The 23,855-nt window shown below is 38.9% G+C and overlaps 1 protein-coding gene and 2 long non-coding RNA genes across 4 annotated transcripts; 1 reads left to right on the forward strand and 2 right to left on the reverse strand.

The window, feature by feature from the left end:
* Positions 1-4,719: 4,719 nt before the first annotated feature.
* On the forward strand, positions 4,720-5,668 carry LOC110799772 (uncharacterized). Of its 2 annotated transcripts, XR_008922262.1 has the most exons (4): positions 4,720-4,821; positions 4,899-4,938; positions 5,073-5,237; positions 5,536-5,668. It is a non-coding gene; the product is annotated as an uncharacterized lncRNA (long non-coding RNA). The 2 variants fall into 2 exon arrangements; XR_008922261.1 differs by lacking the exon at positions 5,536-5,668 and having other exon boundaries at positions 5,073-5,311.
* A 9,797-nt stretch (positions 5,669-15,465) lies between these two features.
* Positions 15,466-16,683, reverse strand: LOC130462040 (uncharacterized). The gene is made up of 2 exons (XM_056830372.1): positions 16,595-16,683; positions 15,466-16,411 (listed from the first exon to the last, which is right to left on the reverse strand). Exon 2 carries the CDS (start codon positions 16,051-16,053, stop codon positions 15,727-15,729), a length of 327 nt encoding a protein of 108 aa, XP_056686350.1. The 5' UTR covers positions 16,054-16,411; positions 16,595-16,683; the 3' UTR covers positions 15,466-15,726.
* A 2,282-nt stretch (positions 16,684-18,965) lies between these two features.
* Positions 18,966-19,876, reverse strand: LOC130462036 (uncharacterized). Its single transcript, XR_008922150.1, has 2 exons — positions 19,387-19,876; positions 18,966-19,163 (listed from the first exon to the last, which is right to left on the reverse strand). It is a non-coding gene; the product is annotated as an uncharacterized lncRNA (long non-coding RNA).
* Between the last annotated feature and the right edge of the window lie 3,979 nt (positions 19,877-23,855).

The raw sequence follows: 23,855 nt of genomic DNA on the forward strand, positions 1-23,855 counted from the left end.
GGTCGCTTCAAGCAACTATACCTAAGTGAACCAAGAGAAGAAACAGTTGCAGAATTTGTTCACCTTGTCAGAAAGGCTGAAATAATACTGGACTGTGAAGCCAAATATTTACTCAAGGCTAGAAGGAGACCGTTCAAGAAAAGTGGAAAGTCCAAGGGCAATGCTAAATCAAAGCAGGACAAGTCCACATCAAGCTGTCTTTATTGTGATGGAATAGGCCATTACAAAAGAGAATGTCCAAAGCTAAAGGAAGATCAGAAGAACGGAACAGTCGTTCCATCTTCAGGTATTTTCGTTATAGACTGTATACTTGCTAATTCAACTTCTTGGGTATTAGATACAGGTTGTGGCTCACACTTATGTTCCAATCCACAGGGACTAAGAAGAAGTAGAAAGTTAAGCAAGGGTGAAGTCGACCTACGAGTGGGAAATGGAGCACGGATTGCTGCATTAGCTGTAGGAACTTACTATTTGTCGTTGCCCTCCAGGCTAGTTTTGGAACTGGAAGAATGTTTCCATGTTCCAAGTCTTACTAAAAACATCATTTCAGTTTCTTGCTTAGATGCTAAGGGATTTTCCTTTTTAATAAAAGACAATAGTTGTTCGTTTTATTTTAAAGAGATGTTTTATGGATCTGCTAGATTAGTCAATGGACTTTATTTATTAGATCACGACAAACAAGTATATAACATAAATACCAAAAAGGCCAAAAAGGATGATTCAGATCTCACCTATCTGTGGCATTGTCGATTAGGCCATATAAACTTGAAACGCTTAGAAAGACTTCAAAAGGAAGGAATTCTAGAACCATTTGACTTAGAGGATTATGGTAAATTCGAATCATGTTTACTTGGCAAAATGACAAAGCAACCTTTCTCTAAAGTTGGAGAAAGAGCAAATGAACTATTGGGTTTAATCCATACAGATGTATGTGGACCAATGAGTACAAATGCTAGAGGTGGTTTCAGCTACTTTATCACTTTCACTGATGACTTCAGTAGATATGGTTATGTCTACCTAATGAAGCATAAGTCTGAATCCTTTGACAAATTCAAGGAATTTCAGAGTGAAGTAGAGAATCAATTAGGCAAGAAGATTAAGGCACTGCGGTCTGATAGAGGCGGTGAATATCTGAGCTATGAATTTGATGACCATCTGAAAGATTGTGGAATTCTATCAGAATTGACTCCTCCAGGAACACCACAATGGAACGGTGTGTCGGAACGGAGGAACAGAACCTTGCTAGACATGGTCAGGTCAATGATGGGTCAGGCCAAACTTCCATTAGAATTTTGGGGACATGCACTAAATACAGCTGCACTCACTATAAATAGAGCTCCGTCTAAAGCTGTCGAAAAGACTCCATACGAATTATGGTTTGGAAAGCCTCCAAATGTGTCTTTTCTTAAGATTTGGGGATGCGAAGTATACGTCAAACGATTAATTTCAGACAAACTTCATCCAAAATCTGACAAATGTATCCTTGTGGGCTATCCAAAGGAAACAAAGGGGTATTACTTCTACAATACATCTGAGAACAAGGTGTTTGTTGCTCGAGATGGTGTCATTTTGGAGAAAGATCACATTTCCAAAATGACAAGTGGGAGAAAAGTAGACCTCGAAGAAATTCGAGTCGAACAACAAACTCTAGAGAATGCTCAAGATGACATTCAGGATGAAACTCAGAGATCTTTAGAAGAATCTGGTGAGAATCATGGTCAATCTAGAAATGTTACCCCGCGTAGATCGCAAAGATATAGATCTCAACCGGAAAGGTACTTAGGTATTTTGACGAACGAGAGCTATGACGTTCTATTACTTGAAAGTGATGAACCTGCGACTTACAAACAAGCTATGACGAGCCCTAGCTCCAAGCAAGGGCAAGAAGCCATGCAATCTGAATTAGACTCCATATCTGAAAACCAAGTATGGGATTTGGTCGATTTGCCAGATGGCTACGAAGCCATTGGAAGCAAATGGCTTTTCAAACTGAAAAAGGACAAGGATGGGAAACTTGAAGTTTTCAAAGCTAGATTGGTTGCAAAAGGTTACAGGCAAGTCCACGGTGTGGATTACGATGAAACCTTTTCACCAGTTGCAATGCTAAAGTCTATTCGGATAATGTTAGCAATCGCTGCATATTACGATTACGAAATATGGCAGATAGATGTCAAAACTGCTTTCTTAAACGGCGTTTTAACAGAAGCTGTGTTTATGACACAGCCTGAAGGTTTTGAGGATCCAAAGAATGCTAAAAAGGTATGCAAGCTAAAGAAGTCAATCTACGGATTGAAGCAGGCATCCAGGAGCTGGAATATACGTTTTGATGAAGCAGTCAGTGACTTTGGTTTCATCAACACTACTACAAAAATGGGCAAAGAGACCCGTCCAAAACGGCATAAGATACCTCCTCTAAGGGGGTCTCTAGATGGGGGGGTCTCTTTTTAAAAGAGACCCCCTCTTAGAAATGGGGTCTGTTTGTTAAAAGTTGGAGACCCTTCATGTAAGAAAAGGGGTCTCTTACGTAGGCCTTTAGGAAAATATTTTAGAAGAGAAAGAGACCCCATATGTAAGATATGGGGTCTGTTTATTAAAAATATTCAGGTCTCTTTGATTTTTTTATTAATTTATTTTTTAATAACCTCAGACCCCATATGTAAGATATGGGGTCTCTTTGATTTTTTTATTAATTTCTTTTCTAATAACCTCAGACCCCATATGTAAGATATGGGGTCTCTTTGAACTTTTTAGTATTATACCTAAAGAGCCCTTTTTACGAATAACGGGTCTCTTTTCATGTATTTTTTTTTTTTAAAAAAAAATGTTAATTCAGTACCTGTTGCTGTAATATTTTTTTAATAATTCAACAATTGTAATTTGTAAACCTGCTGTAATCTTTACATGCTAATAACCTGTAATTTTTCATTCACCGATTGTATTAAACCACCTGCTGCTGTAATATTTTATAATAATTCAATAAACATTTCTTAATAGTCCATATTACCAAAAAAAAATATTTACCAAAAGTAATGCTCAAAACGCAACTTTACATTAATTTGTAATTTCCAAATTAAAAACGTAAAACAAAACGTACGTTCTAAAATCTAATCATATATTTACACCGATTTGCCAATCAAAACTCACGGAGTTATTTCTATACCATCATCTTTGTTTTCTTCATTTGCTTCTGGCTTGAGAAAATACTCGACCCACATGTCTCTAACTTCATCAACATTTTCCGATGAATAGGTTTCGTGAGAAAACTGTAAATAAGTAACATAATTAGTATTTTAGTAAACGCATAGTTGTAGCAAATGCATAGTTCATTATAGGAAAGAAAATGAAACTGCTACAACAATTCATAACAGAAGCCTAGTATTCTTTATCGTGTATGAATGTAAGTACGAAGGTACTATATCAAGGCAATCTAACTAGCTAAGACCTGCCCAGCTACGCTTCTTAGGTAATGATAATGGAATGGTACAAGTAACTATATTAGGCAGGTTAAGCTAAATGAAAATCTAAAATTGGAAATAAATGGCATAAACAAGGTAAATGATGCAGTTCAGGAAATGGTATAGAGGTCAAAGAATAAATAGTCTTCCAGTTACAAATACTAACTAATACCAATTTGAGATTAAACAAAAGATACCAGGTTCTAAGCCTAACCAATCCATCTGCCAATAGTTCGGCTCACGGGCAAATACCAGATGCAGAAATGCAGATTTACAAGCAAAACTAAAATCATGCCAGAATAATCAGCAAATATGCCAACAAGGTGACACGATCCTTCAGAAAATACGATTAAAGAGTATAATTTAAATTCGTCTCTAAACTCCTACCAAAATTTTAACCTGGGGCATCCCACAACACACTTTAGTGATGTTCCCAGAATAGAGAGTAAAAATGGAAAGACAACAAACAGTGACTTGCCCAAATCTGGACAGACAAAACATCTTACCTCAAAGCAAAAACACCAGATGTACTGAAATGATCTATGAAATAACTAACTAACTGACTTTACCAGCTGTACTGAAATGATCTATGAAACTAACTAACTAACTGACTTTACCAGCCAGGACAGAGTTTGCAGACTGCAAGATGTTCACAGCAATTTTTTTTGCTCCAATGCTAGGCTCTTGCTCGAGCTTAGATCAGGAAATGTTTATCAGGACTGCTCCTGACTATATATAAGAAAAAATTATCTAAGGTCCTTAATCATACATCTTTCGCTTTTTTGGGTTTGATTAGATACGTATATGTCAATCGGATAATGATTTTGCGTTTGATATTAATCTCAGAAGTTTGTTTTGTAATAAACCACTTCTATACAGTATTAGTCAATGCGCGCTTGAGTTTCAAAACCCTCAATCATTGACACTATTAATCAACTTTTAATCTGCGTTTTGTCTGATCTCTTTTGCTTGTCCGCTCTGTAATCAGAGTTCTCAACCTAATTGATCCCAGCACATTTCTAGTTCTCTTCTTTTCTCTGGTATCCTATTATTTACAGCTCTGTAAAAGCTAACTGTGATTGGAAATTGAAGCAACAGAGAACGGTTTTACCTTTATATCTATTTGTAACTTTGTAAGGATAGCCATCTAGTACGGAGTAAGTAAATTTCCAGATAAAATAAAGGATAGATTTAGATTTAGGCATCTGAGAATAAATGTGTAAAAATCCATTGAATTTGAGAGGTATTTCATCTGTCTTTCCTTAGGGCTGATATAGAATGCACAGAGGAGGTTACTAATATGACAGATTAAGGGGAAAAAAGAAGGGTTACTAATCTGAAGTTCCCTTTTACGCATACTAAGTTGGTGAGTTTGGGATACATTAAAATTTCCTGAACTCTGCATTGTTTTGTACCTGCATGATCTAATTATTGTTCCTTCAGGTAATCAGACTGGACACAGCAGGCTTAGCAGCAAATCAAGGTATGGGAATCCGAGTAATTAAGGACAGGTGATTTTAGATGTTGTTTTCGCCATAATGCTATCTTGTATGCTTGCTACTATAGCAGTCTAAAGCTAGTTTAGAGCTGTTAGTCATTTTTACTTCAAACTCACAGGTAATAGCAATGATAGGAAATGATACCTGGTCAGGCACCCATAGAACTCTTTTTTCTAAAATCTCGATCATATAACGGCACACATAGTATCCGGAGTCATTGCTGTTTTGAGGTTGACGAGGACACTACAATATAAGGAATAAAAGAAATACAGTAATACATCAGGTAAGTTAAGTTATTGTATTAATGTACTACATCATAGTATTATAGAGAACACAGATGAAATACCTCTGGTTGCATCCACCCAATTTTTGGATTCCTTTTTACTTTCTTAATATCTTTTCGATAGAGAATGCTAAATCTTCTAATTCCCCTGCGTAAAAAAAATGATAGCTCAATGAGCTTCTTTTTCGATATTAATGGATATCCATTATGAAGAAACAGGAGGCTAAGGAAAATTGACAAGGAAAATTGACAAGTATGGTTAACACATACTCATTGATGTCTCTTTTAATGAACTCAGGGATCTCCTTTCCTGCTCCAGCCGGATCCAACCAATACACTACAGCATTCCAAGGGCTAATGGCTGCTAACATCCAGTTCTGACTATATACACAAATTATAAGAGAAAATAATAGCATATTAATAGAATAAAGACAAATTTAACTATCTTCAGAATCAAAAGAAAATAAAATTAGAAAATACGCATTGCACCTACTTCTCATTATAAGGTGCAAAGAATAGTTGATTACGATTCTTTCCCTTGTTGCACCCAAAGGCACGAACTAAATATTCACACCGATCTTCCTCTTCCACTGTTGGATTCAACGGAGATAGAACATTACTATCGCAAAATCCATACATACCCGAAATTCCTTCGTCTTGACATCTTTCTTTCAAGTTCCTTATCCCATCAAAAGTAGGACATGAAACAAGTTAATGAACAAAGAAACTCTAAATGTTAATTAGAGAATTAAAAAAGGACAAGTACTTACTTCATGAAAATATTCAAGTGGGCTGCTCCAATCGATTTTTGGAAACACCAATCAAGCATGTCCTCATAGTCAAGCAAAACATCTAACGGTTGTTCATTAAAAAATACACCTTTTGGGATACTGAAGGAGATGGTTTCACCTTTCTTTCTCATTCCCATAGCTTGATCTTTCAAAATTTGCAACCATCTAGTAGATACCTTTTCAAGATCATCGGCAGTGATAATATACTTGTGAGTAGTTGATCCTTGGGATGATGTCGATCGTGGGGACGGAGTGGTCACCTCATTTTCCGGGTGCGCGTTGGCCTTTTTCATATGAACAACATACATCAAATGATAATCCAAGAATTTACAAAATTTCAAAATAATCCGAGAATTTACAAAATACAGATCAGAGGTAACTGTTGGTAGAAATGAGTTCAATTTTTTCAGTGTTGTGTACTGATTTTGTCAAATCTGTACTGCTATATATGCAGTTCAGTCATTTTCCAAACTAAGATAAGTTTATGAGATGAGTTTATACCATGGAGAATCGGATTAGAGGTTGGCTGCAATATTAAAACTCTTCTGAATAAAAAACCTAGATGACTAATTAAGATATCTGAAACCAAGTAACCAAGTTATCTTTTAACTCTTTTTTCTTGGCGAATCATGTTTCACTAAGACTCCTTACCAACTAAGAAGAGGAGAATTTTGGGTAGCACTGTAATGGCGGTAGATCAGGGCGAGGGAAGAGAGGCAGAGTTCACTTTACTTTTTTTTAAAAAACTTTTTTGGGGTTGTATCCTCCCCTCCTCCCTTGTCAGTTCCAGACCAACTTAGAAGACTTGCTCCAAAACTGAGATAATTACTAATTAGTAGCTGGATTTAGTTATAAAAAATGACCGAAAACTGCCATTCATTCTTGTTACTTTCTCATTCATTTAGAACTGTTCAATGTATTCTTGAATTTTTATTCTTTCTGGTGCAGCAAGAGTGAATATGTACGCTGTTTGAAATTCGCCCGCAAGGATATGATCTATGTTGCAACAAACCATGGTTACTTGTACATCAGAAACTCAGACTTGATTTCACAAGAACACAGATTTTACAAGGCAGAACAGCATAAAATCCCAACAGTTCATATCAATTATAATCTAATCCCAACAGTAGCATATCTAGATAATCTAATCCGAATTCTCCGAAAAAATCAAATTTTAATGATAATACCTTTTTTGGAAGAATCAAGTGAATTGGCCAAGATGTATAACTGTTCTTAGCTTCACAGACATACTGTAATTCGTCGTTTGGACATGGCAAGCTAGCATGAGGCACAATATCTTCTGTGATACTGACTCGATAGTGACCAGGTGGCGTTGATAGTCCATGATTATTGATCACTTCTGTTGTCTTTTGTACGTAGACCTGTCCATTAGCAACTATTACAAGCCCTTCGTCGCCGCCTTCAATAGCCAAACAACAATCACTCCAGCCCTATGAATACAAGTTATGGAACATAATCAAATTTCGTGAGCGTATACTATACAAATACATATTGAAGGATATCACTTTGACGGAATAAAATATTAAATGCTAAATACCTCAGGAAAAGTATGTTTACTTGTGATATCCAAATGATTACTCTGCTGTGCATGGCTTGTTACACCCTCATGTTGATTAGTAGGGTCTGCGTGAGGCAAAGAAACATGGTACACCTCGACCTCAGTTTGAACCTGATGCTCTTGATGCACAGAAGGATTTCTCGTTTTCCGAGCTTCTGTTTCAGAACCATATGCAATGTACGCATCATGCTGAGATCGAGCCTCTGAAGAAATATGGGTATACTGATGACCTTCGTTGCCTTGTTCTCCAATACCTTCGGTTAGCAGTTGTGTAAATGGAATATTGAGCAATCCATGATCAATTGAGTTGTTTAACAGGGTAGTAGTTATCATATTCCCACCACGAACACCAGACCCATTGACACCAAAACCACCAGACCCATCGCCATAAACACCATCAGACCCATTGCGAACACCACCAGAAACAGCCTGGCCAGACCCTTTGCCACCTGTACTAACCTGAGCTTGCCCACCAAAACCACCAGCCTGTCCAACAAAACCACCAAGCTGACTCGCCTGCCCACCTACACCACCAGCCTGTCCAACAAAACCACCAAACTGACCTGCCTGTCCACCTAAACCACCAAACTGACCTGCCTGGCCACCTAAACCACCAAGCTGACCCGCCTGCCCACCTAAACCACCAAACTGACCATTATGCCCACCAAAACTACCAAATTGACCACAAGTGGCCACGAACGACCTCAATTTCTCCTGGGTTAAGCATGACATCATGAAAGACATAAACATATTTTGATTATTTTGCATAACTCCCATCTCTTACCTCATCTTGTTCATTTCAGTATGCAATTGACTAGGTGCAGTTGGTTTGTTAAACCCAAAGTACTATTTGTTTGTGATGCCTGATCCAACGGCCCTCACTGAACCACCATGTTCCCGCTTATTCAATGCTCTTGCTAAGATATCATCTCGACCATTAGCAACTATTTAACCTCTTTGAACTTGAGCCTCCAATGCCATCTGCAATTTGAGAATTGATGCGGTACTTATTCACAGGAGTTGAATGAAAAATAAGCAGGTTTTTTGAAGAGTCTTGTGTAAATATCTTACTATTGATTCATAAATTTCTTGATCGGTGGGATTTTCGAAAGTTACAGCTCCATTTTTGAGACGAGAATGAGCTTTAATCCAAGTCAAATGTCGAGGCACGTGTGACACATGGACTCCCCGCTTTTCAAGATCTTGTTCCTAATATTGCAGAAAATCAATTTAGATTTATGTTGTTAGTATCTAGTGAGAAATTTGAACATCACACACTATATTCCTTAATAATATATACAATATAAGTAAATCTTACTATCTGTTCTTCAAAATGTTGATACCCAAGTCGACCTCCTCTATATTTTGAGGTCTTCTTCTTTGCCCTCTCACGATTCTTTTCACTCAATAACTACAAATTTTTTGACAAATAAAGTTAGTACAAATGAAAAATTGCAACATAAGTAAACTGCCTATTAATTTCAACATAATTTAAACATTTATTATGTCGCTTCTAAGAGATTTACAACAATACTACCTTGAACTCCTCAGAAGTGCAGTAATCCACGAACTTAACCCAATCAGCTTTAACTATCCAAGAAAAACGATGGAGGAAAGTACATCTCTAATTGGCATAAAATTATAATAATATCTTCCTCCAAAGCTTTCAAATCTTTAGGATCAATGACTTTACTATAAATTGCATTAAAAAACAAACAAAGTCAGATAATGGCATGTCGAACATTTTTAGGCAAAATTGAACGAATAGCCACGGGTAATAATTGTTGCATTAGGACATGACAATCATGAGACTTAAGGCCCACAAGCTTCAAGGTATCCATGTTTACAAGGCTACGAATGTTAGAAGAATACCCCTGTGGCACTTTAACTCCTGCCAAGCTCTCACATAACTCGATTTTCTCTTTCCTAGACAGTGTATACGCAGCAGGAGGCAAGTATTTTCGACCACTCTCCTTCTCAACAACATGGAGTTCCTGTCTGATCCCAAGTGTCTCTAAGTCAGCTCTAGATTTCGGGCCATCTTTAGTCTTCCCAGGGATGTTCAATAATGTACCAATTAGACTATCACACACATTCTTCTCAATATGCATCACATCAAGAGAATGTCTCACGAAAAGAAATCTCCAATATGGCAAGCCCCACAATTTTGAACAATTCTTAAACCCTTGCTTAGAAAGAAAATTTCGATGTTTCTTCCCAAATGTGATCTGGATATCTTTTATCTTCTCAAACACCTCTACACCAGACATGATCTTTGGACGCTCTCCAAATTCTTGTTTCCCATTGAAGGCCTTTTTCATGTAACGATATTGATGATCACATGGCAGAAATACACGATGACTATCAAACACATGCTTCCCTGATCCGTTCAACCAATGTCCCGGAAATTGCTCCATACATAAGGGGCATGCTGCCTTCCCTTTCACTGTATACCCAGACAAATTACCATATGCCGGAAAATCTTGAATAGTGCAGAACAACATTGCTTTCAAATTAAATTTCTCATTTCGATATGCATCAAACACTTCTACACCTGTTTCCCAAAGCATCTTCAAATCGTCGATCAGAGGAGCCAAATACACGTCGATGTCATTACCAGGCTGTCTTGGACCAGAAATTAGCAATGATAACATCATATACCTTCTTTTCATGCAAAGTGTGGGAGATAAGTTGTAGGTAATCAAAACAACAGGCCAAGTACTATAAGTGCTACTCAAGGAGCCAAATGGATTGAACCCATCAGTAGACAAAGCAAGGCGTAGATTACGCTTTTCTTTGGCAAACTCGGGGAATTTCCCATCAATAAACCTCCATTGTGGTGAGTCAGCGGGGTGCCTAAGAAATCCATCATCTTCTCGACTATCAAAATGCCATGTCAACTTCTCGGCATCTCTCGCATTAGAAAATAGCCTTTTAAACCTCGGTATTATTGGAAAATACCATAATACCTTAGCAGGGACTCGTCCTTCCTCTTTCTTGTACCTCGAGGCATTACAAACCGAGCAACTCTCTAATGACTCATTTTGATTTCTATACAACATGCAATCGTTACGGCAAGCATGAATTGTCTCATAAGGTAAACCCATAAGGCTTAATGTCTTTTTTGCCTCATATGTACGACTTGGAAGGACATTATCATCTGGAAGCATATCTTTGAACACTTCCAGTATCAAATTAAAGTCTATATCAGTCAAACCCTGGCTCGCCTTCATGTTATACAACCTTATTATTGCAGACAACCTTGTATACTTAGTGCAGCCTTCATAGAGAGGCTTTTCGGAGTCATTTAGCAAGCTCTCAAATGTGAAAGGGTCTTCATCAAAAGCTTCCTCAACTTGATGAAGCATTTCCTCTAACCTATCTCCCTCATTCGTATTATGACCTTCACAAACATTAGCCTCAGAGTTACCGACCGTTGTTTCGTCCCTGCATTCGCCGTGCCAAATCCAACATGTATATGTTTTATCAAATGCCCATTTAGATAAATGATTAAGAATTTCTCCGGGTCTCTTATGCAAGAAATTATGGCACATGATACAAGGACAACGTAGCTTGGAGCGGCCTCCACCATTCTTAACAGCAAACTTAATGAATTCCCTTACACCTGCTTGATATTATGGGTCACTCGGAATTTTTGTTGAAATCCAACTTCGATCCATTTCTATTTTCTACACACCAACCATTGGAAATGAAAACATATTGTATAGTATAGTCACGCATGTTAGACTTTCACTAATATACACTTATTGTACCGTACTAGGTCAACATAAATTTTAAAAGTAATTTGGCACATAAATTAACACAAACAACTAATAAGAAACAATCTGTAAAACTAGCTATTAAAAAAATAATCTAGAAACTTGAATATAATTTTTTTAGCAGACTAGACTAGACAACTTACAGTAAGGTACCCAGGGAAGCCAACAGAACGAATATGAGAGTGAATTTCCAAGCACATACAGTTTCGAATGACAAAAATGGAGAAAAAGAAAGATGTTACCCCATTCAACACTCTGCCAGGTGTACAGGGTAATGTGTACTCCTACTTGCACATCTATCCCTATCCATACAAAAATGTTTTAATCTGTGATTTTCTTTAATTCCTCAAAGATGATTAAATTATTTCATCATTAGTAGAAAAAGATACAGCAGCACTCTAAACCAACCAGATAGAAGAAAGCAACCAAAACCTAAAGATATCATGCTCTACGTTCAAAGATTATTGGACTCGACGTTCGTCTCAGACTATTGGACTGTGTTCCCTGGTTCGATACTTGATACTCAGAAATAAGAAAACTTGACACTTAAATAGAAACATGAACACCAAAGATAGAAGGTCAGAAGGTGTGCCTTGACACTTAAACTACAAAATAAGAAAACCTAAATAAAAATTGAGTCTGTAGACTCTGTACTGGGTGCACACCATGAATACCAAAGATCAATTCAGTGTGTCACTCATGCCAAGAAACTCTACAAAAACAATATTCAACCAACCATGGCGAAACACTTTCAACATGAACTGGAAAACCAATAAAATTTCAGAAATTCAGGGCAAAAACAGAACGATGAAATTGAAACAGAAAATTTCAGGAAACAGAACCTAACTTGTAGAAGAAATTATAAATTGAATTCAAAATTCACACACGTAATTCAAAAATTCGAAAAAAAAAATTAAAGAGAGATGAGAACAAAAACCTGAATTCGTAGATTGCTAGAGATTGTGTTGAGGTCGCCGGTGGTGGTTGAAGTCGCCAACCGTCACGTATTTCTCCGGTTGTATATAGATTCGCCGGTGGTGGTGATTTCGGTTTGTGTGTTTCGTTGCCCTACTTGTTCGTATGTCCAGGGAAGAAGAAGAGGCAAATAACTAGGGTGAAAGTTGGGCGAAAGTTTGGCGAAAAGTTTGGCGCCATGAAGAAAGTAGAGACCTGTTGTTTTAAATGACAGGTCTTTTGCAATTTTAAATTTTTTTTTAAACATTATTTTACGGGAGTGGTGGGTCTTTGAAATGTAGAGAGTCGTCAACTACTGTACTAGGTCTCTTGTTTCTTTTATTATATTAATTAAATAATTTTATTTATGCACTAGAGACCCGTTAAATAAGATAACGGGTCTCTTATTTTTTCCCTCTCATTTTAAATGGGCTATTTGGCGCAATAAGAGAGCCGTTATCTATAATAATGGATCTCTTATATTGAAGAGACCCGTTATGTCGAACATGAGGTCTTTTCTAAGGGGTCTCTTTGCCCATTTTTGTAGTAGTGCAAGAACGCAGACGAATCTTGTGTATACAAGAAGGTCAGTGGGAGCAAAATTGCTTTCCTAGTATTATATGTCGACGACATATTACTTATCGGAAATGACATTCCTATGTTGAACTCTGTCAAGATTTGGCTTGGGAAATGTTTTTCGATGAAAGATCTAGGAGAAGCACAGTACATATTGGGCATCAAGATTTACAGAGATAGATCTAAAAGGATGATTGGACTTAGTCAAAGCACTTATATCAATAAGGTGCTTGATAGGTTCAAGATGGCGGACTCCAAGCGAGGCTACCTACCCATGTCTCATGGAATGACTCTAAGCAAGACTCAGTGCCCAAAAACACTTGATGAGCGTAGACGAATGAATGGGATTCCATATGCATCATTGATTGGTTCAATAATGTATGCTATGATATGTACACGCCCGGATGTTGCGTACGCACTCAGTGCTACGAGCAGATACCAGTCAGACCCAGGAGAGGCGCATTGGACTGCTGCCAAGAATATTCTGAAGTACCTGAAAAGGCACAAAGATGGCTTCCTGGTCTATGGTGGAGATGATGAATTAATTGTTAAAGGCTATACGGACGCAAGTTTCCAAACCGACAAAGATGATTTCAGATCACAGTCTGGGTTTGTCTTCTACCTCAACGGAGGAGCAGTAAGCTGGAAAAGTGCTAAGCAAAGCACCATTGCGGATTCTACAACTGAAGCGGAGTACATTGCTGCACATGAAGCAGCAAATGAAGCTATATGGCTAAGGAAGTTCATAGGTGAACTTGGTGTAGTCCCCTCCATTAAAGGACCAATAGCCCTGTATTGTGATAATAACGGAGCTATTGCACAGGCAAAGGAGCCTAGACACCACCAGAGAGTCAAGCATGTACTTCGTAGATTTCACCTTCTACGAGAGTTCGTTGAAAGAAAAGAAGTCGAGATAAGCAAAATTGGAACTGATGACAACATATCAGATCCATTGACTAAACCTCTGCCGCAGGCGAAGCACAACTCGCACACTGCAGCTATGGGAATCAAGCATATTGGAGAATGGCTTTGATGTCTCTGTTTAATGTTTTAAAGTTTTAGAGTTTAAATCTTTGTAAAACATTATTGGTTAATCATTCACAATAAATGAAGAGAATTCATTTTTCCATTTAATTTGTGGTTTATTAAATGATGAGTCCCTTCAATTTGACGATATATTCAAGATAGACTGTCAGGACCAGTCCTGTGACTAAGAAATGTCTATCAAGTGAACTTGAATGTCAAAGGTTGAAAATGGTCCCTAGTCGGAGTTTTCTATAAAATTGGACGCATAGAAAACGTCAGACGATTAGAATGCAAGATGACTAGTAGTTCTGTTTCTGGAACTATGTGGACATGGCAATGTCATAATCATTTGCATAGATACTTACTTTGGGAAGACTAGTATCGGACAAGACCTATGAAACTTTACTGTAAGAGATGAAAATCTGTCATAAGTAAATTTCATTAAAATTACGGATTTTTCACCAAATGCCCCTGAGGTTTACTTTAATGCACCAAATACCCCTAAACTTTCCAAAATGCACCAAACACCCCTGACGTATGCAATAATATCATTAAATGCCCTTTTGTCTGACGGACGTTAACCCTCCGTTAGGCAGTTAGTTCGTTAAAACATAATGCACCGAATACCCCTGAGGTTTGGTAAAAAGCACCAAATACCCCTGAGGTTTGGTAATTTTTTTTCCAAAAACTAGCCGTTGAATTTGAATAATATAGCCGTTGCAGTCACCCATACACTAATTTCCCTTATATATACCATACCCAACAACAACACCACACTGCCCTAATCCCCAAACCCCCCCAACTGCACAAACAGTCCACCCCAAACCCCCACCTGCACAACCAGAACACTGCAACAAGAGCACCAACAACAAGCAGAACCCTGCAACACCAGCAGCAGCAACAGCAAGAACAAACAACAACAGCAGCAGCAGCAACAACAAGAATAACAAGACAGCAGAGCAACAAGAACAAACACCAATAGCAGCAGCAGCAAGGACTTCAACACAGCACAACACCAGCAGCAAGAACAACACAGCAACAACAAGAATAGACAACACCAGCAGCAAGAACAACACAACACAACAACAACAATAACAAACAACAGAAGCAGCAACAACAGAAGCATCAACAACAGAAGCAGCAACAACAGAGCAGCAAGAACAACAACACAGCATGAGTTCTTGTTCCAATACATCATCATCCAATCTGTTTTAATACATACTTGTTCCAAACAAATGTTGTCCTATTTGTTCCAAAAAATGTGCAATAAAAAGCTCCGAGACATCCAAAAATCCACAGAGGCTATATTACAAGTGTGATCCTTGTAACCATTTTATGTGGTGCAAAGGAAGTGTTCTACACCAAAATCAACAACACCAACAGCAACAGAGCAATATAGAGTATGAGGGAACATCGGAAGACAACGACAATATAAGTGACGAACTGAAGAAACTGAAGAAAAGAGTGAAAGAGCTCAAAAAATTCCAAGCTGCAGCAATTAAAATTGGAATTGTAATGTTTTTGTGTCTAATGTTTGTAGTAAAGAAGTAATCAAGACAAACAATGATGGTTGTAATGGCACGAGCACATGAATTTCATTTATCAATAATATGCAAGTCTTTGAACTCGTAACTGAAATAGTTTGTTTCCAAAATAAACCGAACATCAAGTTGTGGGTAGCTTTACAAAAAAATGCCAAAATGTGCCACAACCTAAGTTGTTTTTCAAAATAAACCTAAGCTTTAAAACAGAAATACTAAACTGAATCCTAAGCTTACTTCTAGTTATGCAGCTTTGGACTTCTTGCTGCTCGATGCATTAGATGTTGGAGCCTTCCTCTTCCTAGCACCAGATGTTGATGCACCAGCAGAACCAGCAGCAGCTGCAGCAGATTCTTTCCTCTGTTTTGCAGTGGAACCTCCTTTACAGGTTCTTGAGTTATGCCCAATTTGCTTGCATTTCCCACACTTGACAGTGGTGTTTCTTTTCCCCCTCTTCTTCTCATGAGCACCTCTTCTTCTCTGCTTGGCTGGTCTGCCAGCTGCCCTTCTCATTAGTGGGGGAAGAATCCTAGGTAGCTCAAATGTAGGCCACTGTGTTGAGTCAGGCATGGGGTGAATATGCTCTGAGTATGTGAGCTTATAGGCTGCCCCTTTGAAGTAAGGAGAAACAAAATCTGTAGGATTGAGTCTTTGATGGTATATTACCCTAATAGCATGCTTGCAAGGTATACCACACCCTTGCCATTTCCCACAACCACAAACTCTAGCAGCAAGCCTAATAGGGAACTTCACATGACCATCTAAAACCTCAAATTCACCCCCCCAGCATTAGTTGCATAACAGAACCTCGAGTCAGCACTCCTCTCTTCAAGCTCCTTAGTAGCATATGGCGTCAATTGATCGGGTCCAATGTCAACAGCTTTATCAAATCTGGCCCCGATCTTCGTCATGCACCAAGACCTTATTTCTAACATAACAGAATACAATAATTGGCATCACACATTTTAATGCAAAATAAATACCCGACTCGAAAACTTGAAAACATACCCGACTCGGACACTTGAACACAAACCCGACTCGGACACTTGAATACAAACCTAAATAAATAAGTTCCAATGACACAAAAATAGGATAAAATGTAAAGGATTACCTTCAAGAAGTGACAAAACAGGAAGATCCCTAAAGGGTTTGGTACACGCGTTGAAGGATTCCACAAAGTTGGTGGTGTTGTGATCACAACTGACCCCAACATCAAACTTGTGTCTGGACCACTGTTCAGGCACTTTGTCAAGATATCCCACTGCTTCTGGGATGAGTTTGCCAATCTTTTCCATGGCTTTGTTGAAGACATATGGATTGTATGCATCAGCAGCAACCCAGAACAAGTCATGGAAGGCTGTGCCACTGTATCCAGCTTGTCTGCAGTTGGTATACAGATGCTGAGCACAGACCCTCCTGACTGCTTTGGGGAAAACATCATACAAAGCAGATTCTACTCCCTGCATAACACAATTCCAAGTTTCAATAACTAGGGAAGTGAACCAGAAAACTGAAAAAAATATAAACAATACTACAAATAATAAAAACCAAGAAAGGGAGGAGTAATTACCCTCATTCTGTCACTAATAAAAGTCCAGTCATCCCTCTGGCACCCATGTTGAACAAACAAAGCCTTCAAACTTCCGAAAAAATAGGACCATGTGTCCATACTCTCCGTACTCACAATGCTATAGGCTAATGGAAAAATTTCATTATTCCCATCGATAGCAACTGCAGTGAGGAGAATTCCCTTATAGTATCCACTCAAATGTGCACCATCAATGCCTATGATAGGCCTACAACCTCTTAAGAAACCCCTAACTTGTGCAGCAAAGGAGAAAAAGCAAGCCTTGAAACGGGGTGTCACGTTACCAGAATCTGCAGTCCAAGTGACCAAGGCATAACTCCCAGGATTGGTAGATTTGATCATTTCAGCATAGGATGGTAAAAGGGCATATGACTCATCAAAACCTCCATAAATTTGCTGCCTCCCGAGGCTTCTCACCTTGTACATCAACCTCTGTTTCACTTGTACCCTATAAATCCCCAATGCCTTTCTTTGAAGTGTCTTAATTGGGATTTCTGGATTTGCTTCAATGTCAGGAAGTAGTTTGGTGCATAGCCACTGAGATGTCACCATGGGATTCTCCTCAAGTCTCCCACAAGACTTGTGCTCACTGACAAGAGTTTTAATGGCCCAACTGACCCCATCCAACAACACACAGGCATGGATCCTCCAATTGCATGACTCAACCAGACACATTGCAGTGAATCTGGTTGTATCAGCCTTTTCAACACTCACAGCAAATCCCTCTTGAATACAGAAGTCTCTGAAGACCTCCATGAAGTGTGTCTTGCTTTGGAATATCATCCATGGTTTCAACTTGATAGTCCCCCATGGCATGCTTCCCACAACTTTCCCATTTGCATACAAATTATCCAGCTTATTACTCCCATCTAAATGATCCTCAAAACTTCTCTCAGAAATTACCTCCTTAAGAACATCTTGTTCTTCATCTTCTTCAATTTCTTCGTCAATGAAATCGTCGGAGTTGAAACCAGTTTCACTATCACTCTCACTCTCCTCAAAATTTTCATCATCACTCTCATCATCCCATTTCTCCTCTTCCTCCACATTGTATGCAGTGGGTTTCCTCACCCTTGAACCAGCAGGCCTTCCCCCCCTCTTCTTAGGAACAAACTCACCCGTCTTCTTAGCATGACTTCTGGAAATTCTGAAACCCCTCCCTTTGTTTAACTCAGCCCTGTTAGGAGGGGGTGTCTGATCTGGCTGGTGTTCTGTTTGATGTTGTTGTTGCTGTTCTGTGGGTTGGTGTTGCTGTTGTTCTGTTTGTTGTTGTTGTTGATGTTCTGTTTGTTGTTGTTGCTGATGTTCTGTCTGTTGTTGTTGTTGCTGTGGTTGTGTCTGTGGTGAGGTTGGTGGTGGTGAGGGACTTCTTGGTGGTGGTGATGGATTATTTGGTGGTGGTGAGGGACTTCTTGGTGGTGGTGATGGATTATTTGGTGGTGGTGAGGGCTCTCTTGGTGGTGATGGAACATTTGGTGGTGGTGAGGGCTCTCTTGGTGGTGGTGAAGGCTCTTTTTGTGTATTTGGTGGTTGGGAACCTCCCGGGGAAAGGCAGTCAGCATGTTGTGAGCTGTAAACACGTACGTACTCTACGCTTAAATCCTCAACATCATACACAGGCACCTCAACTGCCACTGTGTTTGCCAATTGCTCCTCCAAATCCCTTTGAATCTCAGCCTCCCTTTCTAACCTTCTCCTTTCCTCTTCCCTCTCCCTCTCAAACTCCTCAGCTTTCCTTCTAAGTTCTGCAGCCTTCCTTTCCTTCCTATCCTTCCTTTTCTTAACTGCAGTCCTAAATTGGATTGAAGTTTCCTTCTCATTTGCCTTCTCTATCCATATTTCCACAGTATTATTGCGCTTAAATAAACCCCACATGCCCATCAAACCAACATCATTCAACAATTCTACTCTTTTATTCGTACTAGGATTAACATAAAACAATCTAAATAAATCGGGAATCAGAACATCTTGCTTAATAGAATCATCAAACAAGTCATCAACCAAATCCATGTAGTTCGTTTCATCAGTATCTTGTACCCTCACATCAAAATTCCGATCATTATAATGACATAACAACCAAATTGCGACCATCCTATACAAACAATAAACACAACACAAAAATTCAAATTAATGAACTAAATCATTAGGCAAAACAACAAAGCACAACCAGACACTATGTTTTACCATTAACACCCCAAAATTCAAGTTAACCCATCTCATGGAAAAATCACGATTTTAGCAAAACCCTAACCCTAATCAAAGCAAAATTCGCAAAAAATAGCACCAAGAACAAGAAACGAATTGAGTGAACTAACCTTGACACAATTTTGATGAAGTTGAAGCCACAAATTCCAGTCCTTTGCTCTCCTTGCACCCACTTTTGTAGGACTCGCGAAAACTGCAGATTTTTGGACCAAATTGTCGATCTTTTCGTGGGGATTTACTTCGACTAACTATTGCGAGTTGTTTTACACAAATCCCAGCGAATTTCGATCTTTCTCTCTCTTTGGTTTGGTACTCAAGTGCTCTCTAATGGTGTAAGAGAACAGAGAGAAATGTCGAGGAAGAAGTTGGGAAGTTAGGTTTTGAATTTTTTTTTTTTTTTTTTTTTTTCTTTTTTGATATGGCGCCAGAAAGGACAAGTAAGGGCAACAAGGTAAAAACATGGTAACGGAGGGTTAACGTCCGTCAGACAAAAGGGCATTTAATGATATTATTGCATACGTCAGGGGTGTTTGGTGCATTTTGGAAAGTTTAGGGGTATTTGGTGCATTAAAGTAAACCTCAGGGGCATTTGGTGAAAAATCCGTTAAAATTATTAGACACTAAATCCTCAATACCTGAGTGATTTGAGATTACTTGTTTGAGAACTGGTTACTTTGACGTTGACCAACCGTCCCACCGTAAAAGGAGGCTATAAAGGCAACGCTCAGGTAATCACCTATCAAACGAAGTCTAATCTCAAGATCGCAAGATTGGGATTGTCCTCCCATAAATCGGGATGAGATGCTTAAAAGTTGTACAAGGCCACTCGGAGAGCTAGAAACTGTGAAATGCATGGCCGTCCTCGGATGAATCATAGGCTATGATTATCTGTTTATTTGATCAGTTGAACTCTGAAAACGAGGAACACCTCTGGACATAATAAGGATGACAACTCTTACCTTATGTTCAAGAGCAAGCATCGAGCGACAAAGGAATTAGGAAATGCACACTTGTCCCTAAGGACAAGTAGGAGACTGAAGGAAATAATGCCCTTGGTCCAAGTATGCATTCAATGTTAAGTCTAATAAATGCGGTTCAGTATTAATTAACAAGTTAATAATTCAGTGAGATCAAGTGAGTTGAATGCCTAGCTAGAGTGCGCTTCAGTTCAAGTGGAATTAATGATATTAATCCACAGCTTACTCTTGACTGAACCCGTAGGGTCACACAAATAGTACGTAAACGGATCAAGTATTTAATGGCATTAAATACTCCATATATGGATATTCGGAATCGGCGGATCTTGGTTTCAGTGGGAGCTGAGATCGTCACAGGCAAGAAATGAATACTCCGGAAACGATGATATTGCCGGAAACGGAAATATGGATCGTATCGGAAATATAAATATTATCCAAGTCCTAGATGTTGCCGGAAACGGAAACATGGTACGTATCCGAAAATATTATCGGAAATAGAAATATTGCCGGAATCGGAAATATTGCCGGAAACGGAAATATTGTCTGAATCGGAAATATTATCGGAATCGGAAAATAATTCCAGAAACGGAAATATTAAATATTTGTTCGAAACGGAAATTAATTCCGGAATCGGAAATGTTAAATATTGTTCGTATCGGAAATAAATTCCGGAATCGGAAAATTAATCGGAAGCGCGTCGTACGAATTAGCATCGGACGAGCTTGCTAGACGAAGGCCCAGCACGAAGCCAGGCCCACGTCCAGCAAGGGAAACGCGCGCCACAACACGCCAGCCCAAGGCTGCGCCAGGCCCACCGCAAGGCAGGCCCAGCGCGCGCCCAAGGCCGCGGCAGTCGTGGGCTGCGATGCTCGGGCTGTACGCGCGCGCGCATGGCGCCCCTAGTGGGCTGCTGTGCGTGCGTGGGTGTTTGTGTTCACATACGAAACCTAAAACGTACAGGATGCGTTTAATGATTAAATTCCTAATTCTAGTTGATAAATTAATTAAATAAGAGTTTTATTGTGATTCTAATTTAATTAATTCGTATCCTAATTCGATTCCAATTCTCTTTCCATACCCCTATAAATATGTGGCCTGGGTTCACAATTTATAACAAGTTTTTCAAGTATTCAAAGTGAGTTTTTAAGAGAAAAATTCAGACACATTCCTTGCTCAAAAGTGCCGAAATCTTTAGTACCTTAAGGGCGATTCTAGTTGGTCAATCTTAAGGCGGATCCGGACGTGCTGTGGACTATCTACGGAGGGACGACACTTGGAGTCCTAAAGACTTGTTCTTGTTCGGTTCGGGCGCAGCTAGGGAAGGCACGCAACAAAGAGTATGCATCTAAACTATGCTAAATGATTATGTGTAAATAATATGTATTCCTGGCTAAATGGTTTTTCCGCATGATTTATGAATTGTCATATGTATCATAACCTAACAGCATATGGAATCCCATTCATTCGTTTACCCTCATCAAGTGTTTTTGGGCACTGAGTCTTGCTTAGAGTCATTCCATGAGACATGGGTAGGTAGCCTCGCTTGGAGTCCGCCATCTTGAACCTATCAAGCACCTTATTGATATAAGTGCTTTGACTAAGTCCAATCATCCTTTTAGATCTATCTCTGTAAATCTTGATGCCCAATATGTACTGTGCTTCTCCTAGATCTTTCATCGAAAAACATTTCCCAAGCCAAATCTTGACAGAGTTCAACATAGGAATGTCATTTCCAATAAGTAATGTGTCGTCGACATATAATACTAGGAAAGCAATTTTGCTCCCACTGACCTTCTTGTATACACAAGATTCGTCTGCGTTCTTGATGAAACCAAAGTCACTGACTGCTTCATCAAAACGTATATTCCAGCTCCTGGATGCCTGCTTCAATCCGTAGATTGACTTCTTTAGCTTGCATACCTTTTTAGCATTCTTTGGATCCTCAAAACCTTCAGGCTGTGTCATAAACACAGTTTCTGTTAAAACGCCGTTTAAGAAAGCAGTTTTGACATCCATCTGCCATATTTCGTAATCGTAATATGCAGCGATTGCTAACATTATCCGAATAGACTTTAGCATTGCAACTGGTGAAAAGGTTTCATCGTAATCCACACCGTGGACTTGCCTGTAACCTTTTGCAACCAATCTAGCTTTGAAAACTTCAAGTTTCCCATCCTTGTCCTTTTTCAGTTTGAAAACCCATTTGCTTCCAATGGCTTGGTAGCCATCTGGCAAATCGACCAAATCCCATACTTGGTTTTCAAACATGGAGTCTAATTCAGATTGCATGGCTTCTTGCTATTGCTTGGAGCTAAGGCTCGTCATAGCTTGTTTGTAAGTCGCAGGTTCATCACTTTCAAATAATAGAACGTCATAGCTCTCGTTCGTCAAAATACCTAAGTACCTTTCTGGTTGAGATCTATATCTATGCGATCTACGCGGGGTAACATTTCTAGTTTGACCATGATTCTCACCAGATTCTTCTAAAGATCTCTGAGTTTCATCCTGAATGTCATTTTGAGCATTCTCTAGAGTTTGTTGTTCGACTCGAATTTCTTCGAGGTCTACATTTCTCCCACTTGTCATTTTGGAAATGTGATCTTTCTCCAAAAAGACACCATCTCGAGCAACAAACACCTTGTTCTCAGATGTATTGTAGAAGTAATACCCCTTTGTTTCCTTTGGATAGCCCACAAGGATACATTTGTCAGATTTTGGATGAAGTTTGTCTGAAATTAATCGTTTGACGTATACTTCACATCCCCAAATCTTAAGAAAAGACACATTTGGAGGCTTTCCAAACCATAATTCGTATGGAGTCTTTTCGACAGCTTTAGACGGAGCTCTATTTATAGTGAGTGCAGCTGTATTTAGTGCATGTCCCCAAAATTCTAATGGAAGTTTGGCCTGACCCATCATTGACCTGACCATGTCTAGCAAGGTTCTGTTCCTCCGTTCCGACACACCGTTCCATTGTGGTGTTCCTGGAGGAGTCAATTCTGATAGAATTCCACATTCTTTCAGATGGTCATCAAATTCATAGCTCATATTCACCGCCTCTATCAGACCGCAGTGCCTTAATCTTCTTGCCTAATTGATTCTCTACTTCACTCTGAATATCCTTGAATTTGTCAAAGGATTCAGACTTATGCTTCATTAGGTAGACATAACCATATCTACTGAAGTCATCAGTGAAAGTGATAAAGTAGCTGAAACCACCTCTAGCATTTGTACTCATTGGTCCACATACATCTGTATGGATTAAACCCAATAGTTCATTTGCTCTTTCTCCAACTTTAGAGAAAGGTTGCTTTGTCATTTTGCCAAGTAAACATGATTCGCATTTACCATAATCCTCTAAGTCAAATGTGAATGAAATAATGCCCTTGGTCCAAGTATGCATTCAATGTTAAGTCTAATAAATGCGGTTCAGTATTAATTAACAAGTTAATAATTCAGTGAGATCAAGTGAGCTGAATGCCTAGTTAGAGGCCGCTTCAGTTCAAGTGGAATTAATGATATTAATCCACAGCTTACTCTTGACTGAACCCGTAGGGTCACACAAATAGTACGTAAACGGATCAAGTATTTAATGGCATTAA

The sequence above is a fragment of the Spinacia oleracea genome, chromosome 5 (genome assembly GCF_020520425.1).
Source record: "Spinacia oleracea cultivar Varoflay chromosome 5, BTI_SOV_V1, whole genome shotgun sequence".
In the NCBI taxonomy this organism is placed as follows: domain Eukaryota; kingdom Viridiplantae; phylum Streptophyta; class Magnoliopsida; order Caryophyllales; family Amaranthaceae; genus Spinacia; species Spinacia oleracea.

What these genes read in the sequence shown, in the direction of transcription:
- LOC130462040 (XM_056830372.1), bottom strand. Translation starts at nt 16,053, where the DNA reads ATGCCTGACTCAACACAGTGGCCTACATTTGAGCTACCTAGGATTCTT.